Raw genomic sequence first — 19521 nt, 5'->3', positions numbered from 1 at the left:
CAAAAGAGCCATATTGTACGGAGTATTGAACATAGAAATCGAATATATGTCCCAGGTCCAAATGGTCCCTGAGCTATGTCCTGTTCACTTTTCCTGTCTACACATCACAACAGTCGAACCTGCGTGATGGAAGCAAAATGGATCAAGGACTGGCGAAAAGGAACCAAATGCCATCCGACCCGTAACATATGCTGAAGGGAGAACCCCGGTGCTCTCTCGACACCCCTAGTTAGACGAGGATGAATCCCGCTTGTTAGCTGTCCCGTCCACTATTCAGTATCCCAACAACAAAACAGAGATATATAGAGCAAATGGCCAAAAAGGTGGTTTCTCTGAGAACAGGCAGCCAGAACACTTGACCTGCCAGAGGACCAAGAGAGATTTGACGGTACCCTCATTCCGTGTGCAATTCCATTCCCCATATAATATTGGTAGCATCGTGGTAGACATGTCAGTGTCCACAAGGACGCGCACTCATTGGGTGCGATTATTTTATTCATTTGGCCGATCACAGAATATCCCAGACCTCTTCGGCAGCATGGCAGAACTTGCTGCAAGCCACACTGGCACTGAGACTGTAGTTACTGATACTGATAGTCTCGTCCTTGAAAGAATCGGCAAAATCATCGTGACCCTTGGCCATGGCACCGACGAAGATGGCAATGCTCTCGTTAGGCTTCAGTGTCTCCAAATAGTCCTTGGTGCGGACCACGGGCGCCTCGAAACTCATGGTGACCTTGCGGCAGTTGGGCGGCAGGTGATCGGTAATCGGGTTCTTAATGACCTTGAGGAGCTTCTCTTGCGAGTTGGTGGAGCGGATGGAGAGTCGGTGGAGCAGTTGAACCATCAGACCAGCGAATCGCTTGAAAGTTCTGGGGATGCGGACGGAGGGGTTGACTTCGATCAATACACCCTTGGCCGTGTGGATAAAAATCTGCAGGCGACCGGCCTTGTTCACGGGGGAATCGAGCAGGGTAAGAAGACACTACAGTGGGTTAGTAGGTATACTTTTCCCGTCTTTTTCTTTTTTCTGGTTTTGTTTTTTTTTTCTAGCCACTGGCGATGTTGAATCGTACCTGGTGGGTGATGTCCGGACGGGCTTCACTAATATCACGGTTCATTTTGCGCATGATACCGATGTGCTCATCGCTGTTCAGCAAAGAGAACTTCTCATCTTTGGTTCCGCTCCGTCCACTTGAGACGGCCTTGTAGGTTTCCAAACTGGCATTGGAGAGAACCACAATTAAGCGCTGCGTGTCCTTATCGTGGGAGGGAACGGGAACATGCTGTTCTGCGACAAGCTGGGGAAGCTCTGGAGGAGGGCAGGACTGAGTCCCTACAGGTAAAGGGTTAGACATTTCGTCGAGCTGGTCATGGTCTTTGCCTAGAATTGCAGCGCTGGGAGGGGTAAGGCAGAAAAAAAGGAGGGGCCTGAGACATGAGGCGAAGGAATTTGAGTGGCGCAGGTTACACAGCCCAGATTCAAAGATCAAAGATCAAGAGTCCGATCTAAAGAACTGATCTCGAGGGTCTGCCATCCTTCAATTGCTTCATGCCACTTGTGAATAGGCATTGTGATGGGGAAAGAAGAAGAAGTATCCGCGGGCAAGTGGAAACAGTGCGGGCAATTGGCAAAGGAAAAAACGAGTCACTTACTGGCACGCTTTCTCTTTCCAGCAGCTTGTTCTTGTTCCGACATTGTGAATTGAATGTGAGTTGAAAGGTTGGTGATGGGAAAAGAAGAGAAAACAAAGTTTGGAAAGAAAAAAAAATCTCGCGGGCTAAAGTCGGGGCGGGTCACAGATAAGGGAAAAGCGGAACATCAGTTGGAAGAGAATAGAAGACTGTCTTGAATCACTTGATAGTTGATGGTTGCAGATATGCATATTCTATTACTCTTGTCTCTACATTTATACACGGGACTTGGGAGTAAGCTGATTCTCATTGATCTGGAAAATGATCTTCCGGTGAATTTCAACGGGGCGTTTTTATGTCGGGGACTTTCTAGATGTGGGCTGTGGACAACTATACTCCGACAATAACGAACGGAGTACGGAGTATAGTAATATACACAGTACGGAGACATGTGTATGAATTAGCATATTTGTCCAGTCGTGACTTTAAAGTCTTAGCTTCAACGGCGCCAATCATCTGCACAGAGATCGGCATTCAACTCCCCTCTTTCCAGCCATTCTCACTCTTTCCCGGGCCGGACTCCGGACATCTCGAGAGACTGAAGATTCTAGGAGCTTCCTTTGTGGACTAGCCACAGTCGATCAGCCAAGAAGAGACCCATGAACAGCCACATCAGAGCACCAGATCTCCCTGTAACCAGGTCCCACTATCATAAGCTCTGAACACAACATAGTGTGTCGACCACAGTACTCAGCTGCTTCGGATTATCTCATTCTGAACCAGATCTTGATAGACTGCTGACAATCAAGCCATCTTCAACACTCCCTAGTCCAGGTCGGATACGGCGCATCACTGGAGGAGTTGACAAGACCAGATGATGAGGATGTGTAACACTCTCTGCATCAAGTTACGTTGGTTCCCCAGGATAACCCAATTGGACTGGTCCATGTCCAGAATGACCTCTCGGGTCCAGAATAGACCGCGAGTCCAGAATAAACCGCGACGCTCCTATCCAATGAAGGAGAAGGGTCATCATGAATATGAGGCTTTAATTGCCTCAGAGCAAGGTCGTACAGGGACGCTCTGTCACCGGGGCGGCAAAGCAGGCAAGCTAGCAAACTAGCGAACCAACAGATCTGCTTTGTGAACAGGAGACCTTCTTGAGCCTGGGATGATCTCCAAGGCTAGAGTTCAAAGTTGCAGCTTGTGGTGCCCCTGCCTGTCGCTCAGCCGGGAATCTGAATCCATCCCGAATAGCGACCGGGATGCACGCGTGTCATGTACATCCTAGGCTCTAGCACAACCTCGCCATTTTGTAATCTTTGCACGATGACAGACCAAGAGCTCAATCGCCACCGAATCCCGTACTGAGAACTCTATGCGGTAAGCCCATGCACTGTGAAATCTGGGGGAATAGGCCTCCCGTATTATATTCAACCGATCAGAACGCAGTAGCCTGGAGAACCACTCCAAGCCAATCACTGTACAAGATGGAAAGATGGAAAACCACCCCCGGGTCTTGATCCAATCAGCATGGAACAGTTGATGTTTGGCCCCAAGCGCTGTATTCCCTGTGAACACAAAAGAAATAAACGGGGAGTGAGCTGTAACCTAGAGTTGTAGGCGCTGAACAGTTAGCGAAGCGGTCAATGAAGATCATCACAATTCCAACGTGCGCTTCCTTGCACAATGCAACACGGAGAAGGCTTTACTGGCCATGGTTTGAGGCCTTGCACGCCTTGCCAATAAGAGGCCAAGGGGGGCACCGTCATCTTTAATCTCCCAGCCTGGTTGTCATAGCCCGGTGCAACAAGATAGCCCCATTGGCTGGATTTGGAGATTGGAGCCTTGTCTCGCAAATTTTGTGTTGTATTTTGATTGACCGTAGAAAGGGGGCGAGAAAAAAGAGAGAGTAGTGCCCGACGTCTAGCATACCAACCACAAGAATTTTCACAGAAGGCTGGAGGGTATCTTTCATGCCTACTGTGTACACACTTGACTCATTCATCATCTTCATTCTCCTTTGTGGCCCGGTGCTAATCCCGACTGGTGGCGATAGTTGACTCCTTTTCTTAAACCCCCAGCTCTCCACCAGACTGCTGATCATTCTGCTTCATTCCAATAACCTGATCAGAGACTTTTCAAAAACATCAAGTTTTTCAAGAAAAATCATCCGAGCAAGGGATATCGCCAGCCCTGAGGAGGTGAGAAAACAACCAGCCCATCAACATAATATGACCTAAAAGAGATTAGCGTCCCACGCGTTCCGTCACCAGCAGTAAATTGATCATTGGACCTTCGCCCAACTTCCTCCATCCCACTTGAATGTGTTGAAAATCTTGAGAAAACAAAAGGGTCATGCCGTGGACAGTTACAAATTCATTCAAGAGGTATGTATTGTGCAATTTCAGGCGTGCGCCCACTAACATCTCTACAGAGGCCTCATGAAAACTTACGGAAGACCGACATGGCGCGTCTATGACGATGAGCGCGCCGCGAAAAAAAGACGCGTGGATGATTCCGATGAAGCAGAGGCCAACCTTCAATATGCCATCCGCGAGTCATCAGCCGCCGTACTGTCGAGTCCGTCGCGTCGGAATTCCCTCGTGTTGTCGGAAGGCACGCTCGACGATATTGACGATCTCACCACACCACCATCGTCGCCACCACCACGTTTAAGTCCGCCGCCAGCAAATACGCGCAAGCCGACCTTTGCCTTTCTCAAGCGCAAGCACAAGGATGCGCCGACCGGATCGCCCTTGACCGAAGTCAACTCAAACAGTGTGCGCTCGTCCGTGGACGCGCCCAAGCAAAAGGGCAAGAAGCAGGTCATGCGCCAGATGCAGATCGATCTCGGAAATGACACGCGAAAGACTTGTGCTACCTGCGGCATGGAATATATCCCGTCTAACACAGAGGACGCGGCGTTGCATAAGAAGTTCCACGAGATGAATGCGACTGGAATCGACCTGGGCAAGGCATTTATGCGCGCGAACGCGTCGCGCTGGGTTTACGAAGCGACGCGATTCGAAGAGGGTTATGTGGTAATAGTCGATCGCAAGGCGTCCCCCAGTGCGAAGAGCCAAGCAAAGAAGGTGCTCGAGGTGGTCAGTAAGGAGCTCTCATCGCCCGAGATTGATGACGAGACTCTGTGGAGCCAAACGGAACCACCCAAACATTTGAAGGATGCTTCGACCGAGAAAGTAGACCGATACCGGGTCTTTCTGCATATGAAGGATAGCCGCTGTGTCGGAGTCTGTCTGACCGAGCGCATCTGGGAATCGCGACCGGTGGCGAAGGAAGGCGCGCCTGACGGCTCCTCTGTCTCGACACTAAATGAAACTCATCCGGCGATCGTCGGAGTCTCTCGCATCTGGACCTCTGGGTCTTCGCGACGAAAGGGCATCGCTCTTGATCTCCTTGACTGCGTGGTTATCAACTTTATTTACGGCATGGAAATTCCCAAAGCACAAATTGCATTCAGCCAGCCCACGGAGAGTGGCAAGCGCCTGGCACATAAGTTTTTCGAAGATGAAGAGACATGGCATGTCTATAACGAGCTGTGATGGACATGAATATGGGAGGTTTTCGTTCTTTTTCGTTCTCTTTCATTCTTTTTTGCTTCATTTTCACAGCAATGGGTTCGGCATATTCGAGCTTTGTACTTCACTGGGGGAGCGCCTTTTATTTTTTATACGCTTTGTACCATATATCTTCCCTTTTCCCCTATATAGGGGACTGGGACGCTTTCATTTTAGTATTCCATGATCAATCAATATTTCTTAAGTGATTATTCGCTACACCCGTTGAGCCTGTCGGGGCTGCCGGACGTTAACGTTTGCGGGAAGCGGCGCGTAGGAACCTCATGGATAAGAAATTCGGCGGGGGGAGCCCCTCAATCCCTCACTTTTTCATCTCTTTCATGGCCTCACATATTCATCGCCATGTCTGCATCGAATCCTTTCCGCGCTAAAATATTGGGTCGGTTGTGCTCTTCTCCATCGAGACTCCCCGCAGCTTCCCTCTAGAGGGGGAATGGACAAGGATTCCCGGATGCTAATGAATATGTGAGACAGGCAATACTCCATCTCCTGCGACGCATACAGACAAGGACATTTTTGCCCCTGCCTCGTCTTCCCAGCCTCCATCCGCTCCAGCAATAGCCCCGAACGGTCATCTCGGGAAGTCGTCGATACCACTCGAGCACGTGGATGACGCAACCTCGGACGAAGATACGAACCCATTCAATCCAGACCTATCTGCGAGCGATAGTGAGGACGATGTGACCGGATACAATAGCTCAGTTACCCGTGAATATGATCGACCACGAGCTTCTGGGTCAGCTCCACACCGAGCTCCATCGACAGATGGATCCTCCATATCGACCGACCACAAAATGCGTCCCGCGACGGGAGGAGTAAAGGGCGACAGCGCTCAACATGAAATACGTGCGACTTCAGGGTCGCCTACAGAACTTGGTAGAACTACCTCTGTCAGCAGATCGAAAGACAGGAAGCCGCCGCCTCCGCCCAAGAGTCATCACGGTCGAAGAATCAACTCTGAAGCTACCGAGCAGTCCTCTCCGGTTGCCAGATCCCAGTCTGGTAACCGTCTGTCTATACATGGCTCTTCTAGGAATGTGACGCCTGGCGCCTCGCATCCCAGCTCGGTGTCTCTACCGTCGACCGCGGACTACTTCTCATCCCCGACGGCAGATCAGAGGGCGACAGGGTCCTCGGACTCGCTTCGGCGCAGCAACTCCCAACCTAAGCGGCCCCCGACGCCACCTCTCAGTCGACGACACAGTCAAATGCGGAGGTCGCAGTCGTCCCGGACCAAACCTAGTAGTCGATTAAGCATGTCTTACGATTCAGAGAGCAATGACAGCTCTCAACCTCCGAGTCCTAGCCTTTCCAGTCGACAACTGGAGAACAAGAGGCTCAGCATGCCTCCGCTATCTCCAGGAGATTTCCAGACAGCTTCTCCGCTGGGGGATGTTTCGAACCAAAGTCCTCACACTGACTCCAGGCCGTCATCCCTGAAGGCCGGGCGGCGTATGTCATCTTATGGGAATGTGCCGACTGGCTCTACTGGACCTCCTCCACCACCTCCGCCTCGGCGCACTCGAGACTCTATAAACCGTAGCAGTGATTTGACATCGAAGGAGAATGAGAAGCCGTCTACACAACCACAGCCATCGAATGCGCTTGATATATTGGCTGATCTGACGAAACTCCAAAAAGAAGTGGATGATCTTCGGGGTCATTATGAGCGGAAAGTGGGTCATTGAGCAAAGGGAGCAGCGGGCTGTTTTCTTTTGTCTGTTTTTTGTATAGGCGACTGTTTACATGAATGAACGAATACCTGGCTTTGGTGTAGTGCTTGCCATCGAGCCTTTTGGGCCTTATAAATGATCTTGTTCGACTGATAGCTTTCAAGCAGAGCTAAGAATCCCATTGGCGGGATACGTCTATCAAAGATGTAGAGCTATCACAAGCAAGGCCAAGGATTGAGGAAGTTAAGAACAGAAAACATGTTGATGATGTTGGTTTTCTTTGTATAATTCCTTTGTGGTGTACAGTTGCTTTGTGAATGAGCTAAGAGCATTAGAAGGAGCGAAGTATGAAAATGTGGGGGAGGAACAAAGCTCAGATATGACGACGTTTGATCCGGGGCAAATCAAAGTGACCTCAACTTTCTTCTCTCTCCTTCTCACTCACCTTCCCTCTCAAATTACTTAACTACTTGATTCTTCAATTACTGAGCTGTATCTACCCATCCCCGTCTTTACGGAGTACATCTTATCACCATGAATACTCCCACCCTGATTGACCTCCCCCCTCCCCCCTCGGACCCCGTCACTCCATCGGATATGGGACCGTAAGACCTCTCCAGAACATTGTCTTCCCCGTGTGAATCAATAACATGGAACCCGGTTGACTAACTTGGTTAATGGGGAATATTCAGAGGCACCCCCAATTCCGGTACTACATCGCTCTCCGCGCTCTCGACAACAGCTATCAAAGACGGCCACCAGGGCCAGCCATTACCCCACGGCCGCCACACACACCAGTCTTCCACATCCTCCACCAATACCCTAGAGGCCGAGCGCGCAGACCGCATCTCCCGCCTCGCAGGTCTCGAGCGCGTCGTCGCATCCCGCGCCGGCGGCCCAACTTCCGCAGGCCATGTGCCGCACCAGTTTACACCAGGATACTTCGAAAGCCAAGCGCAGAAGGAGCGCAGCACGGTCGGCAGTGCCAGCGCGACGGGCAGCATTGCCGGGCGCACGACCTGGGCGAGTGGCAGTGACGTCTACGATGCTGACAAAATGAGTGAGGATCATGAGGACGACGGCACTTCTAGCATTGGAAATATCAGTGATGAGGGGAATGCTAGTCTGGTGGGGTTCGGCGAGGGTGCAAATAGTACGATCAGTGGACCGACTTCTCGTCCGGGGGGATTGAACCGTATCTCTTCGACAGGACCTGGTGCTCGACCTACTTCCTTCGGTTCGAATGCCAACCGTCCTAACCCGCTGGCCTCTTATTTACAGCAACAGCAGGACCATGCTGGGGAGAGCTCGATGATGCCAGCTTCTCCAAGTCCGGCCGGTTCGATGACCCCCGAACCGATGAATGAGGATGCTCGCATGGTTGATGGGATGACTTTTGATCCAGATATCGTCGATACTACTGCCAGAACCCCGAGACTGGTTACCCCGTCGGCTGGTAGCAATGGATTTGCCTCGCCAGGCCGGGACTAGAGTCTGGTCCCAGCTTGGTAGATCGGTAGATCAAGAGGTTATGATGGCGTTCTTTCTTGTTTCTTTTAGTAGCTCAATACCTACCTTGGGGAGTTCCTTTTTTTTCTTTCAGAATGAGTCATGACAATGTACTTTTAGGAACCAAGGCTCTTTAATACACGAGAAGTGTGTGTTCTCTATGACTGTTCATATCGCCCTGGATCTTCAGTTTCTGATTTTCCCCTCTAAACATTCGCCACCTGCTTTTGTGTGCAAACAAACTGCTATAACCAGGCATATACAACGTGAAGATTGTAATTTATAGAAAATCAAGGCTACAATGCCCCATAAATCCCCAATCAAAGCATATTGCTGTACACAGTATACATAGTAGAGGCCTCATATACTCCGTACTGCGTACAAAGTCCACCCCCGGTAATATGACGCAGGCGGCCGAGCCACTTCAACCCGAATTTTCTTTCTTCACTCTTCAACCTCACCCCAACTACCTTCTTCGCCCGACCTCTTATTGCTGGCATTGACTTGTCTAGCAGTCTTCTATTCCGTCCGTTCAATTGACTTTGTCTTCTCAATTTAAGCCCAGATCCCCAATTCCCCCACCAAACGTTTCGCTTCGCTTTGTTCGACTCCCCCATTTCACCGGGTCCCGTTCGTTGCGATCTGTTAGGATATTTTTGGCCCTATAACCTTGCTTTGTGATACGCATTCTTCTCGGAAGAACACATTTCACTCTTCCTTTTGGAAAAGCATTTGATTCTCTTCTTTTGGTGGATTCTTCTAGACCGCGAGTCGAATTCAAGATGACAGCTCCTACGCAACTTGCTTGTATGTACTCTCCCAGTGCTTGTCTTTGTTCGCGGACGTCGAGTCGCACCAGGCCCTCGCGGATGGATGAATGGTTGCTGATAGTCGCACAGTCCGCACGCTCAAGGGCATTGGCATCATGGATGCCGCGCCCGTCTATGCGCCCCTGTCTGGGTTTGAGAAGTCAGTTTCAGAGAAGAGTAACGAGAGAATCACGCTGACTTGATTCCCAGACCAGAGGGCAACCTCCGCTGCAGCGCCTACTCGCCATGTGGCCGGTACTACGCGTGGGCATCACCCGAAAAGTAAGTCAACTTTCTGACTCTCATTTTCATGTCCTCAGTTCTAACGTTATGCTAGGGTTACTATTATTGACCCTTCCGTGGGCTCTGTCGTCAGCACCATCCCCGCCGAGAACGTGTTCGAACTGGGTTTCTCCCCGCTCGGCACCTACGTGATCACATGGCAACGCACGTCCAAGGACGAGAACGGAGACGCCGTGAAGAACTTGAAGGTCTGGCGTGCCATTGAGGCCGGAGACAACCACACGGTCGTGGGCAGCTTCGTCCAGAAGTCGCAGACCGGTTGGAACTTGCAGTACACCGCCGATGAGCGGCTGTGCGCTCGCACCGTGACCAACGAGGTCCAGTTTTACCAGAGCGATAATCTGTCCACCGTTTGGAATAAGTTGCGTGTGGAGGGAGTATCGGACTTTGCTCTTTCGCCCGGTCAGACCCAGTCCATCGCTGTGTTTATTCCCGAGCGCAAGGGCCAGCCTGCTCAGGTGAAGGTGTTCATTGTGCCGCAATTCGGTGCGCCTGTTTCCCAGAAGAGCTTCTTCAAGGGTGATAAGGTCCAGCTGAAGTGGAACTCTTCCGGAACTACTTTGATTGTGCTTGCGCAGACCGAGGTGGATCGTACCGGCAAGAGCTACTACGGCGAGACGACCCTGTACTTGCTCAGCGCCAGTGGTGCATTCGACTCGCGCATTGATCTTGGTATGTTTTCTCTTCCCTTTTCTTTAATCTCTGTGTCTGCCTGATACTAACAGTAACCAGATAAGGAAGGCCCTATTCACGATGTTAGCTGGAACCCTAACTCGAAGGAATTCGGTGTGGTGTATGGCTACATGCCCGCTAAGACGACTATTTTCAACTTCCGCGGTGTGGCCAAGCACACCTTCCCCCTCGCCCCTCGCAACACCATCCAGTTCTCGCCTCATGGCCGCTTTGTGCTGGTGGCCGGTTTCGGTAACCTGGCAGGACAGATGGATATTTACGATATGGACAAGAACTACCACAAGATCGTCACCGTCGAGGCCTCTAACGCCAGCGTGTGCGCCTGGTCGCCCGACGGACAATATATCCTGACCGCGACGACCAGCCCCCGCCTGCGCGTCGACAACGGCGTGCGCATCTGGCACGTTACTGGTGGTCTCATGTACAACGAAGATATGACCGAGCTGTACGACGTGACCTGGCGCCCCCAGAGCATCGAGCAGCACCCGCTGGGCGACCCGCTCAGCAAGCTGCCCGTGCCCCACGCCTCCGCCACCGCCTACATGGGCACGCGCAAGGCCCCCGTTAAGCCCGCAGGTGCCTACCGTCCCCCCGGTGCGCGCGGCCAGCTGACCCCGCTCGCCTTCAAGCGTGAAGATGAAGGTGGCGCCGCCTTTGTCCGTGACGGCGTGCCCGGCGCCAGCATGAACGCATTCGGCAAGCCACGCCGCCGTGAGATCCCCGGCGCCGAGCCCGTGGAGGAGTACCTGCCTCCCGGAGCCGCGCCGGGTGGCGGCGTCGCCCTGCCTTCCGAGAACCTGTCCAAGTCTGCCGCGAAGAACAAGAAGAAGCGCGAGGCGGCCAAGAAGGCCAAGGAAGAGGGTGAAAACGCTCCCCCTGCTCATGCCCCCACCGGGCCCAGCCCAGACCGCAACCGTAACCGTAAGAACACTCCTGCGGTGAACGGTAACGGTGTGGCCAAGGCTGCTCCTGCTCCGGCCGCGCCTGAGCCTGTTGCGGTCGAGGATCCCTCTGCGCAGGATAAGAAGATTCGCGGTCTGTTGAAGAAGATTCGGGCTATTGATGAGCTGAAGATGCGTCTTGCTGGCGGTGAGAAGCTGGAGGATACGCAGATGAAGAAGATTCAGACTGAGGATGCGGTGAGAAAGGAGTTGCAGGCTGTTGGGTATGATGGATGATATGAGTGACGACGACTTTGCAAATTGCACTTGCATGGATATACTTAGATTCGACCCTGCATGTATGCATCTGGTATAGGAGTTTGTGATATACCATCAATATCACTCATGGCGGCCTTCTCTTCTCTACTTGTAGTCTAAACAGTACTTCACTTCAACCTCTAGTCTACTCTGTACCTAACATATATAGTCAAATCTAAGTAGAAAACTCATCCAAAATCCCCAAATCCCTCTCCCTCCCCATCCTCTCCCAATTAGCCCTCCACCACCAAACCCCCGTCTCATCCAACCCCTCCACCTCCCCTTCTTTCACACTCTCATGCCACGGCTTCGTAGCAAAAATATAATGCACAGCCTTCACCTCACCATCCCGCCAAATAGCATCATGCACCCCCTTCATCCGCAACGTCTTCAACGCATTATAAACATAAGGCAGCGACACCCACCTGCCCTTAAAGACGTCTGAAAGTAGTTCCTGGTCTGGGAATGTATATTGCTCGATCCGGGCTGTATCGGCTAATCCGGCCTCGATCTCGGCGTAGAACTTCTCTGACGGACGGACGACCAATACGCCGCTGTTGAGCATGCCGACACCCGTATCTGGGGTGGGTGCTGTGGTTTGCGCGGATATGGGATTGGCGTGTTGGGTTGTGTAAGCGCAGTTTTGGGGGATCCTGGGGAGATATTTATATTAGCTTCGCTCTTTTTTCTCTTCTTTCCTTCTTCTCTTCTCCTTTTTTGCTTTTATAACCACTTTCTCTCGACTGTCCAGGACAGTATAATTGTGTGAAAAACATACCAAGTAACAGGATAATGCCCCTTGCCCGCAGGATTACAAGCACAAACATGCGCCGCAGCAAAAACCCTATTCTCATCCAGCTCAATCTCCATAAGCTCATCCATATTGCGTCTAACCAGAATATCCCCGTCAAGGAGGATAACGCGCTCGTACTGCGTCTGCGCGAAAACGACGAGCTTGTTCCATGTCTCCGCGAAGCGCGGGTCTTGCGTGTAGGCGCGTGAGAGGTTGGGTCGGATGCTCGGGACTAATTGGGCTTTTATGTTGCGGGCTTTCAGGATTGCGAGACCTGAGGCTGGGAAGGATGAGGTGTAGAAGGCGACGAAGGGGTATTTTGTTCCCGTGGCTGCGCTGGGGGATGATCGCGTGGTGGAGGGGTCTGGTGTGGGGTTGGTGAGGGAGTGGTGTAGGGTTAGGAGGCCCGGGAGGTAGCTGAGATTTGTTATTAGGGAGGCCCATACTATAAATCAGAGAGAGAGAGAGTGGTTAGTTGAGGGTGTTTGAACAGCTGTGTTCTTGGGTGTTTGGGGATTTACTCCGGGGTGGGGTGGGGGGGTCGTGTTGAGTCATGTTTTGGTCTGCCCAGGTGGTACTTTAAGGTGGGATTTGAGGGTTTGGGGCTTTGAAGATATTCAGAAGGGACAGAGAAGGGACAGAGAAGTAGAGAAGAAAAGAAGATGAAGAGCAATGGCGGGATGGAAGTGATGGCGTTATCGGCCCCACGGAGATGGACAACCGGGCTTACTGTGTTGGATTATGAGAAGAGTAAAATACATGTTGGATAGGATAATGTCTCTAATTGAATACTATTGTCCCTCCAAATCTCCAACCTGAACACCCCAGACCTGCCACTTAGCCTCCTCAATAAAGTCCCTCCGCAACCACAGTCCCGGCTGTGCCGGGAGTCTAGCGGAAAGATGATCACGATCATCACCCTGAGTCCTATCCAACCAATCAAACAGCAGACGAAGCTGCCAGATGCGATCCCGAATCTGATCCGGGTCAGCGCCTCGGCCTCTTGCCGATTGCACGATATTGCGCACTGTATGTGATAGAGCAAGGCGCGCGTCCACGGCCGAGGTACACAACCAAGGCGGCACGGAGACAAGATCGGTGGTGATGCGGGTGGAGCGCATCGGGAAGGAAGATGGGAGGACGAGGGAGCGTTCGCGGACGTCGAGGCCTTGGAGGGTGGGGAGGTGGAAGACCCAATCCCAGGGATCTCGGGATGGATCTGTTGCGGCGGATGACTTGCCGGTGAGTAGGTCGGCGCGGGTTGGCCATGCTGATGGTGGAAGACAGCCCCTGGAATTTGAGAAGGGTCCGGCGGTGGCGGGGATGAGGTCTTGGGCTTCGCTGAGACCGGTCAGGGTGGAGGCGAAGACGGAGGTTGAGGAGCCTGTTGGGCTGTAGGTTGCTTTGCGGCGGAGGTAGATAGAGGGATCGCCGCGTTGGAACTTCTCGCGCAGGACGTCGTTCTGACTGAAGTCTAGAACGAGGGGCCAGTGGTCTGGTCCCCGAATCTCAATGCGGGCTATGCTGCTCAGATCTGGCAGGAGACAAGGGGCATCGAGCGTCTGGGTGGTTTCGTCGTGAGAGATTACGGTCATAGGAATGGAGATTGGGCGGCGGCTGTCAAGATCACGGGGCACGAGGCATCTTGGCTCAGCGGCGAGAACCCAGAGATGACGGAAGGCTTGAAGGTGGCATTTGTTATCGAGGACAGTCGTGGGGAACAGGGGATAGAATGCGCAGATGAGCGAGGCCACAGCGCGGTTGGATGTGCCAAGTGTGTAGCTGCCTCCTCCGAGGAAGAGTACTCCAATAGCCATGTGTGCTGCCATGTGACTGCCATAAGGCGTGTCGGCGTCGATTCGGCCATGGAGCGAGCGCAGCCGCCTGAATAGATCGATATCGCCCGTGCCGGCCATGACTGCGGCGGCGGAAAGGGCCACCACATCCTGGCAGTTCCGAACCGAGTTGCGCGCGAGTTTAGAATCGTAGCTATGCACCGGCAGCCGTGAGATGCGGATCAGCTGGTCGAGGTAGAACAGCAAGAGATCTCGTGCCTGTGTCTGTCCTGATCCTGCATGGCGTAGACCAAGGGCAAAGCAGAGGCCTGCAATGATGTTGAGGAAGGGCATGTCTTCGCTGCGCAACCGACGCACATCGGTAAGCCGTGATCGTCCCCGATAGACCTCGGGCAGACTCTGGCTGATCCACTCAGCGGTGGGCTTGATACTGTCCCACATGATCAGGTGTCGTGCCAGTGTTCGCAACAGGAACAGATCTGGCCGTACGTAGTCAAAGCGAACTGTAGTATCGGGGACGTCGATTTTCTTGGCTAGCACCGAGTCGTTGGTCTTCATGAAGATGATCATGAGGGCAATGGTGGCGCCAGCCGTGGCACGGTCGAGTACATGGGCAATTTCGACGTTCTTGGTGCCCACGGCTATCGACAATAGTCGCTCAACGATGTGCATGTCGCGCATGCCCCGCAAGTCATCGCCCTTGCCAAGGTTAATGAAACCAAGGGCAAACCCTGCCGCTAGACGGTATCCTTCGTCACGGAGTTCCTCTCCGACAGCGGTGGCAGCTTGGTCGTCCTGCTCTCTGTTCTCGATTTCTGAGAGCATGACCTCGCTCATGCGACGATGCTGGGAGTCACAGTAGAGCAAACCAATGCCCATGATTCCAGCAGTCTGGGTCAGCGGCGACAGGTTCAGCTCAGCTGCTCCATGTGGAAGCATTCTGGTAACATGTACCGACAGCAGGCGTGTGATGAGGGTATCCATTGTGCCCAGGTATGATGCAGAGAGACCAAGCAAAAGACCAATGGATGTCATAGTGTGCTTTGGCGTGAGATACTTGAAAGCCACCCACTTGGCCAACGATTTGAGATGACCATTCAGACCCAGAGCTAGCAAGAATCCAGCATGCCGATTGGTGAGGTCCTGTGGTTTGTTGAACAAGATCCATGAGGTGTCGATACCCTTAGAAGCCCTGGAGATTGCCAGACCGGTTGACACTCCGTTGTGGAAGAAGGCCCAGCACACCTTCTCCTCCGAGAATGCAGATCGGTCCGCACTGACCGTCACATTGTCGGGCTTCATAACACACTGCAGGGAGAATGATGGGATCGGTAGTTTTTCGGTCAGCAGAGGGATACGACCACTGAATGCGAGCATTGCACGGCCCGCAGGGGTAGACAACGTTCGAACAGTCACAAGCTGAACAATTTCCTTCTGCGCTTCCAAGAGGTCCGAGTCACTCCAGCCAGGCTCGGCGATGCACTCTGCAACAGGCGCTTTAGACTGGTTGAGTAGTTTGAACGCTTCGGAGAATCGCTTATCCTCTCGGAAGATCAACTTGGTGACCAAGTATCGGTCAGCCTCTGCAGAAGCCTCGAATGCGTTAATGGGTTCGATTTCCAACGCCGAGCTGCTGATTAGATGGAAATCACGGATGGCATTGTGGCCAGGCTTCGCTGGTACTACCAAACCATTGGTTTGAGTGGGGTTCACCGACATGTAAAGGTCCTCTCTGTCAATCAGCTCTAGGAGCGTTGCATTCCAGGACGTGGAGGCTTCGATCTGGCACTGCATCACTGCTTCGTAGAGCGGTGCACTGACACCTTCGGGGAAGCTATCGATCACACTTTTCGTGAATCCCCATCGTTGCAAAAGCTTGATCTTCTCTAGAGGTGTCGATACACTGTGAACCTCGGCGAAGAAGCCATTCAACGCACAGGTCCTTGGTGTGATGCTGAAACACTCACGCCACATTCGCCCTTTCCGGGGAGTTCGCTCGGATGCATTCACAATGTCGAGAAGAGAGAAGAATGGCGTAGGGCTGCGGTGAGCAGCAGCACTCATGAGGAATTCGAAGATGGATGGAGGCGGGAAAGGTTCATGGGGGACCTTCAGCCCAGAGATACGGGTATTCTCCTCGAACTGCCAGCGTTCCATGCTGGCCATTTCGGTGCCGTAATAGGAATCCTCCGTCCAAGTCCAAGACTCCCACCCCAGCCAGCCACCAAGCTGTGCGAGAAGAGGAGCGAGCAAGCCCAAAGGCCTCTGAGACTCCTCTGAGTCGCAGATGGAGAGTTTCTGTTCTTCCCGCAAGAGATGCAAGGCCACGAGAACGCTGCACAATGAGGTACACCTTGTGTTCTCGGAAAACGCTTCAGAGATAGGAAGATAACCATCGTTGCCAGCAGCCCTGAGGCCCTGGGGGCTTTGGAGGAACTCCCGGCTGAGAGCGATGCATCGGATAAGATATGAGTTCTGGCGATATGTCGACCGACTTGCATTACCACCTTTAGGGGCATCCCCTGCCGTGGAAGTCTCAATGGCGTCTTGTTCGACGATCCATCCCCACGAACTGTCCATCATCCATGGAGCTACGACACCAGATGAGCCAGATTCCAAGTCCAGCATGGTCTCCCAGCTTTCAAGGTCTAAGTATCCTCCACTACTCGATCGGAGAAGGCCCTTCTTGCGACGCGTTCGTTTTGGGGTCGGAGTTTGCGGAAGGTTGACGAACGGGACTGCCAGACTCAACAAGACAACGACCATGGCAGTCCACTCAAGGTCCTTTTCTTCCTTCCCTCGAAGCCAATTGATGACCTCCCACCAGGCGACCATGATGCCATCACCTGCTTTCTCGGAATCACGAAGGGCAAACTTGCACACTTTGAGTATTTTCTTCACCAATTCGTTGCGAGGCTCCATGCGGATCTGAAGTCTGTGGCGTTTTTTTTCCGTGTCAACCAGGTCAATCTTACCCCGAGAACAGCCATGATCAAGCTTATTGAAGACAAGGTCGGGATCTGCCATGACCCGATTGACACCACTTTCTCTCGGGCGCGCTTCAAGTTTGTGGGCAGATATGGCATCCGGTTCATAGAGTTGCAGTGGCACAGGGACCTCGACTTTGACCGGACTTCCCCATAGGGTTTGTAATGATAGCTCGAGTCCGTTTCCTGTTTCACTGAGTGAGAGAATTCGTGAAATCTCACCGTCTGAGATCTTGCAAGCATCCAAAACGTTTGACACAGTTTGGATTCTAACCGCACGAACAAGTAATGAACGCTGTTCAGCGTGCTTCGTCTTTTCCTTCTGGCCTTTGGAGAGCGTTTCTCGGTCGGCTCTCAGATTCACAATGGTGAGTTTCTGTGACTCTTGATCCAGGATGTATACAGCCAACGAAGCTGTCCTGCCCTTTTGCGCGCTGCCAAAGTCGGTGGAAGCTAATGTAGAGATCTTCACTCCGCGGGACGCTGGCTCTTTCTCGAAACTGCCGGAGAATTGAGACGAGAAGCTTTCAACTTTGGTCAATAGAAGTTCTTCTGGGAGTCCGGAAGCCGAGTCGCGCAGGGCAAGGTTGTCGAAACCGGGAGCTAGACTGTCAGTGCTGAGCTCCTCGAGTAGCCTGTCCACCGGAGGATCCAAAAAGCTGCCTGCGTTGCTGTAAACAGACCCCGTGCCTGGAGGCAGGGACCCTCGGGGGTTGAATCCGAAGCTTCCACGTGCACTTGCTGCTCCTACAGACTGCCTAAATGAAGCACCATGTGGTATGGTGCTAGATTGACTGCCAGTGGCCAGGTCGGAGAATGTGATGCGGTCCTGGCTAATTGCAAGGTCTGTCCGGGCCAGCAATGAACTGACTCGCCTCGACGCTTTGAGAGGCAAGCCAACATCACCAAAGTCCTGAGCTACTCTCGAGGCCAAGTCATCTTGATCTGTCTTGCCCTCAGTTGGCTGGGTGGAAGGCCTGCTGTCGGACCACGGCCCAAAGCTGTCTCTGGGTCCAGAGCGAGCAGCCGGCGTTGTTGCGCCAGTTGCCATCCCGAAGTGGGAACTCCGCCTTACTGATCGGGTGCCTCCTGTCTCCCGTCTGGTCTTATCTTTCATCAAGCGGCCTGATTCATCATCCTTGTAACGCGCAGTCCAGATCGTATAGATCCCTGTGGTTGTGTTGACGGTAACCACCAGAATCAATGGGGCACTATTTAGTCTGCTGGTGCCCAAAAGTTCATCTCTTGGAGAGATGTATACTATTTCATCCACAGGGTCCAGTACTTCTAGCCCAGACGGCCTTCTTCTGGCGCTATTAACGCTGCTCTGAAGCCATCGGGAAGGTTGCGATGTTACAACCAAGCCCATCTCTGAATGAGGGTCAATAAGAGAAAACACTCGGGGTAAGCCGGCGGTTGAATTGGCCTTTGGCGCCCAGGAAGGACCGGCGGTAGATGACGCTTTGGTCGATGGGCGCTTGTTCCTGCTGTGTGAAAATGACTGAGAGGCACCGGGGTCAAACAACGAAGCAGACAAGAATGAGTTTGGTGGCACATTTGGCTGCTGACTTCCTCCATTGTCGTCCTGGACCTTCCTCTGGAAAATAAGACCTCGGGGCGTAGCAAAGACAGATTCCACTTCAAATGGAAGAGGGACTGTATGGCTATTGCCTGCCACAAAGAAGATATGAGCCTGGGATTTCAGAACAACCACCAAAGCTCTGGAGAGAATCTCGCTGGACTGCTGGGGAGCTACAACAGCCACTCGGGCATCTCCATGTAAATCCAATGTCGAGAAGGTCTCACTCCTCTGGTTTTGAGTACCGGTCGGTCTTTCTGGTCGAACTGGTCCCGTATTCTTGCGTTTGATGTCACCTGCCGCGAACCGAGTAAACAGAGCATGTCGAATCTCTTCTTTCTCGGGGTCCATTCGAAAGACTCGCTTCACCATCCCTGCGCGAAACCATACAACACAGTGTTTCGTCCATACCAGCTCATCGTCCACCGGGCCGGTCAATCCACTGTCGTCAACGCATATTGTCCAGTTGTAATGATCTTCTGAGGGCTCAGGAGGAAGAATTCCCTCTGCGACTAGGAATGGAATGGCGGAGGGTTCGTGGACGCCTAGAGAGCGAACTGACGCCATTGTGTGATTTAACAGCCGGGACAGCGATCAAGGTACACCGTCACAAACAGTTCGGTCGAGATTGTTAAAATCATTTCCATCATTCGTATAAGCGTAAATAGCGTTGCGCCCACAGGCCCGGAGGGGTTGAATGTTGAGGTTGGAAGACGCGCTGGAACGCGGATTGGATCTGCTCGTCTTTGCTCCCGACAAAACAACTTCCTTTCTCCATCTACGCAACCCCAACCCTACCCCAACCCTCTCTACCTCTGATTGCCAATTCTTCGCTTGTCTTTGTTTGAAACGAGCATTCAGCTATTGGATCTCACTCTCTAATCTTTTGGGCTGTTTATTATCCCTGCGGTGCCCTCTGGCGCCTGTGCTCGAAGTTACTAGC

At 52.6% G+C, this 19521-nt stretch overlaps 6 protein-coding genes across 6 annotated transcripts; 4 read left to right on the top strand and 2 right to left on the bottom strand.

Annotated features, from left to right (window-relative positions):
* Positions 1-508: 508 nt before the first annotated feature.
* N7515_008521 (18S rRNA pseudouridine methyltransferase) lies at positions 509-1699 on the bottom strand (the record flags this gene model as incomplete). The annotated part of the gene is made up of 3 exons (XM_056669265.1): positions 509-985; positions 1077-1384; positions 1657-1699. 3 exons carry the CDS (start codon positions 1697-1699, stop codon positions 509-511), a joined length of 828 nt encoding a protein of 275 aa, XP_056519095.1.
* Positions 1700-3993: 2294 nt separating this feature from the next.
* Positions 3994-5201, top strand: N7515_008520 (ESCO family N-acetyltransferase; the record flags this gene model as incomplete). Its single annotated transcript, XM_056669264.1, has 2 exons — positions 3994-4025; positions 4073-5201. The coding sequence occupies 2 exons, from the start codon at positions 3994-3996 to the stop codon at positions 5199-5201; spliced, it is 1161 nt and encodes a 386-aa protein (XP_056519094.1).
* A 378-nt stretch (positions 5202-5579) lies between these two features.
* Positions 5580-6925, top strand: N7515_008519 (uncharacterized protein; the record flags this gene model as incomplete). The annotated part of the gene is made up of 2 exons (XM_056669263.1): positions 5580-5616; positions 5712-6925. The coding sequence occupies 2 exons, from the start codon at positions 5580-5582 to the stop codon at positions 6923-6925; spliced, it is 1251 nt and encodes a 416-aa protein (XP_056519093.1).
* Positions 6926-7444: 519 nt separating this feature from the next.
* Positions 7445-8401, top strand: N7515_008518 (uncharacterized protein; the record flags this gene model as incomplete). The annotated part of the gene is made up of 2 exons (XM_056669262.1): positions 7445-7515; positions 7603-8401. 2 exons carry the CDS (start codon positions 7445-7447, stop codon positions 8399-8401), a joined length of 870 nt encoding a protein of 289 aa, XP_056519092.1.
* An 800-nt stretch (positions 8402-9201) lies between these two features.
* On the top strand, positions 9202-11402 carry N7515_008517 (translation initiation factor 2A; the record flags this gene model as incomplete). The annotated part of the gene is made up of 5 exons (XM_056669261.1): positions 9202-9226; positions 9319-9388; positions 9439-9510; positions 9566-10203; positions 10264-11402. The coding sequence occupies 5 exons, from the start codon at positions 9202-9204 to the stop codon at positions 11400-11402; spliced, it is 1944 nt and encodes a 647-aa protein (XP_056519091.1).
* A 196-nt stretch (positions 11403-11598) lies between these two features.
* N7515_008516 (anaphase promoting complex subunit 1) lies at positions 11599-19145 on the bottom strand (the record flags this gene model as incomplete). The annotated part of the gene is made up of 3 exons (XM_056669260.1): positions 11599-12076; positions 12202-12633; positions 13009-19145. The coding sequence occupies 3 exons, from the start codon at positions 19143-19145 to the stop codon at positions 11599-11601; spliced, it is 7047 nt and encodes a 2348-aa protein (XP_056519090.1).
* Positions 19146-19521: the final 376 nt, after the last annotated feature.

This window comes from Penicillium bovifimosum (assembly GCF_028826915.1).
Source record: "Penicillium bovifimosum strain IBT 22155 chromosome Unknown utg000006l_segment0_segment0, whole genome shotgun sequence".
NCBI classification, from domain to species: domain Eukaryota; kingdom Fungi; phylum Ascomycota; class Eurotiomycetes; order Eurotiales; family Aspergillaceae; genus Penicillium; species Penicillium bovifimosum.
The sequence above is the reverse complement of the archived record's forward strand: the minus strand, read 5'-3'. Positions and strand labels throughout refer to the sequence as shown.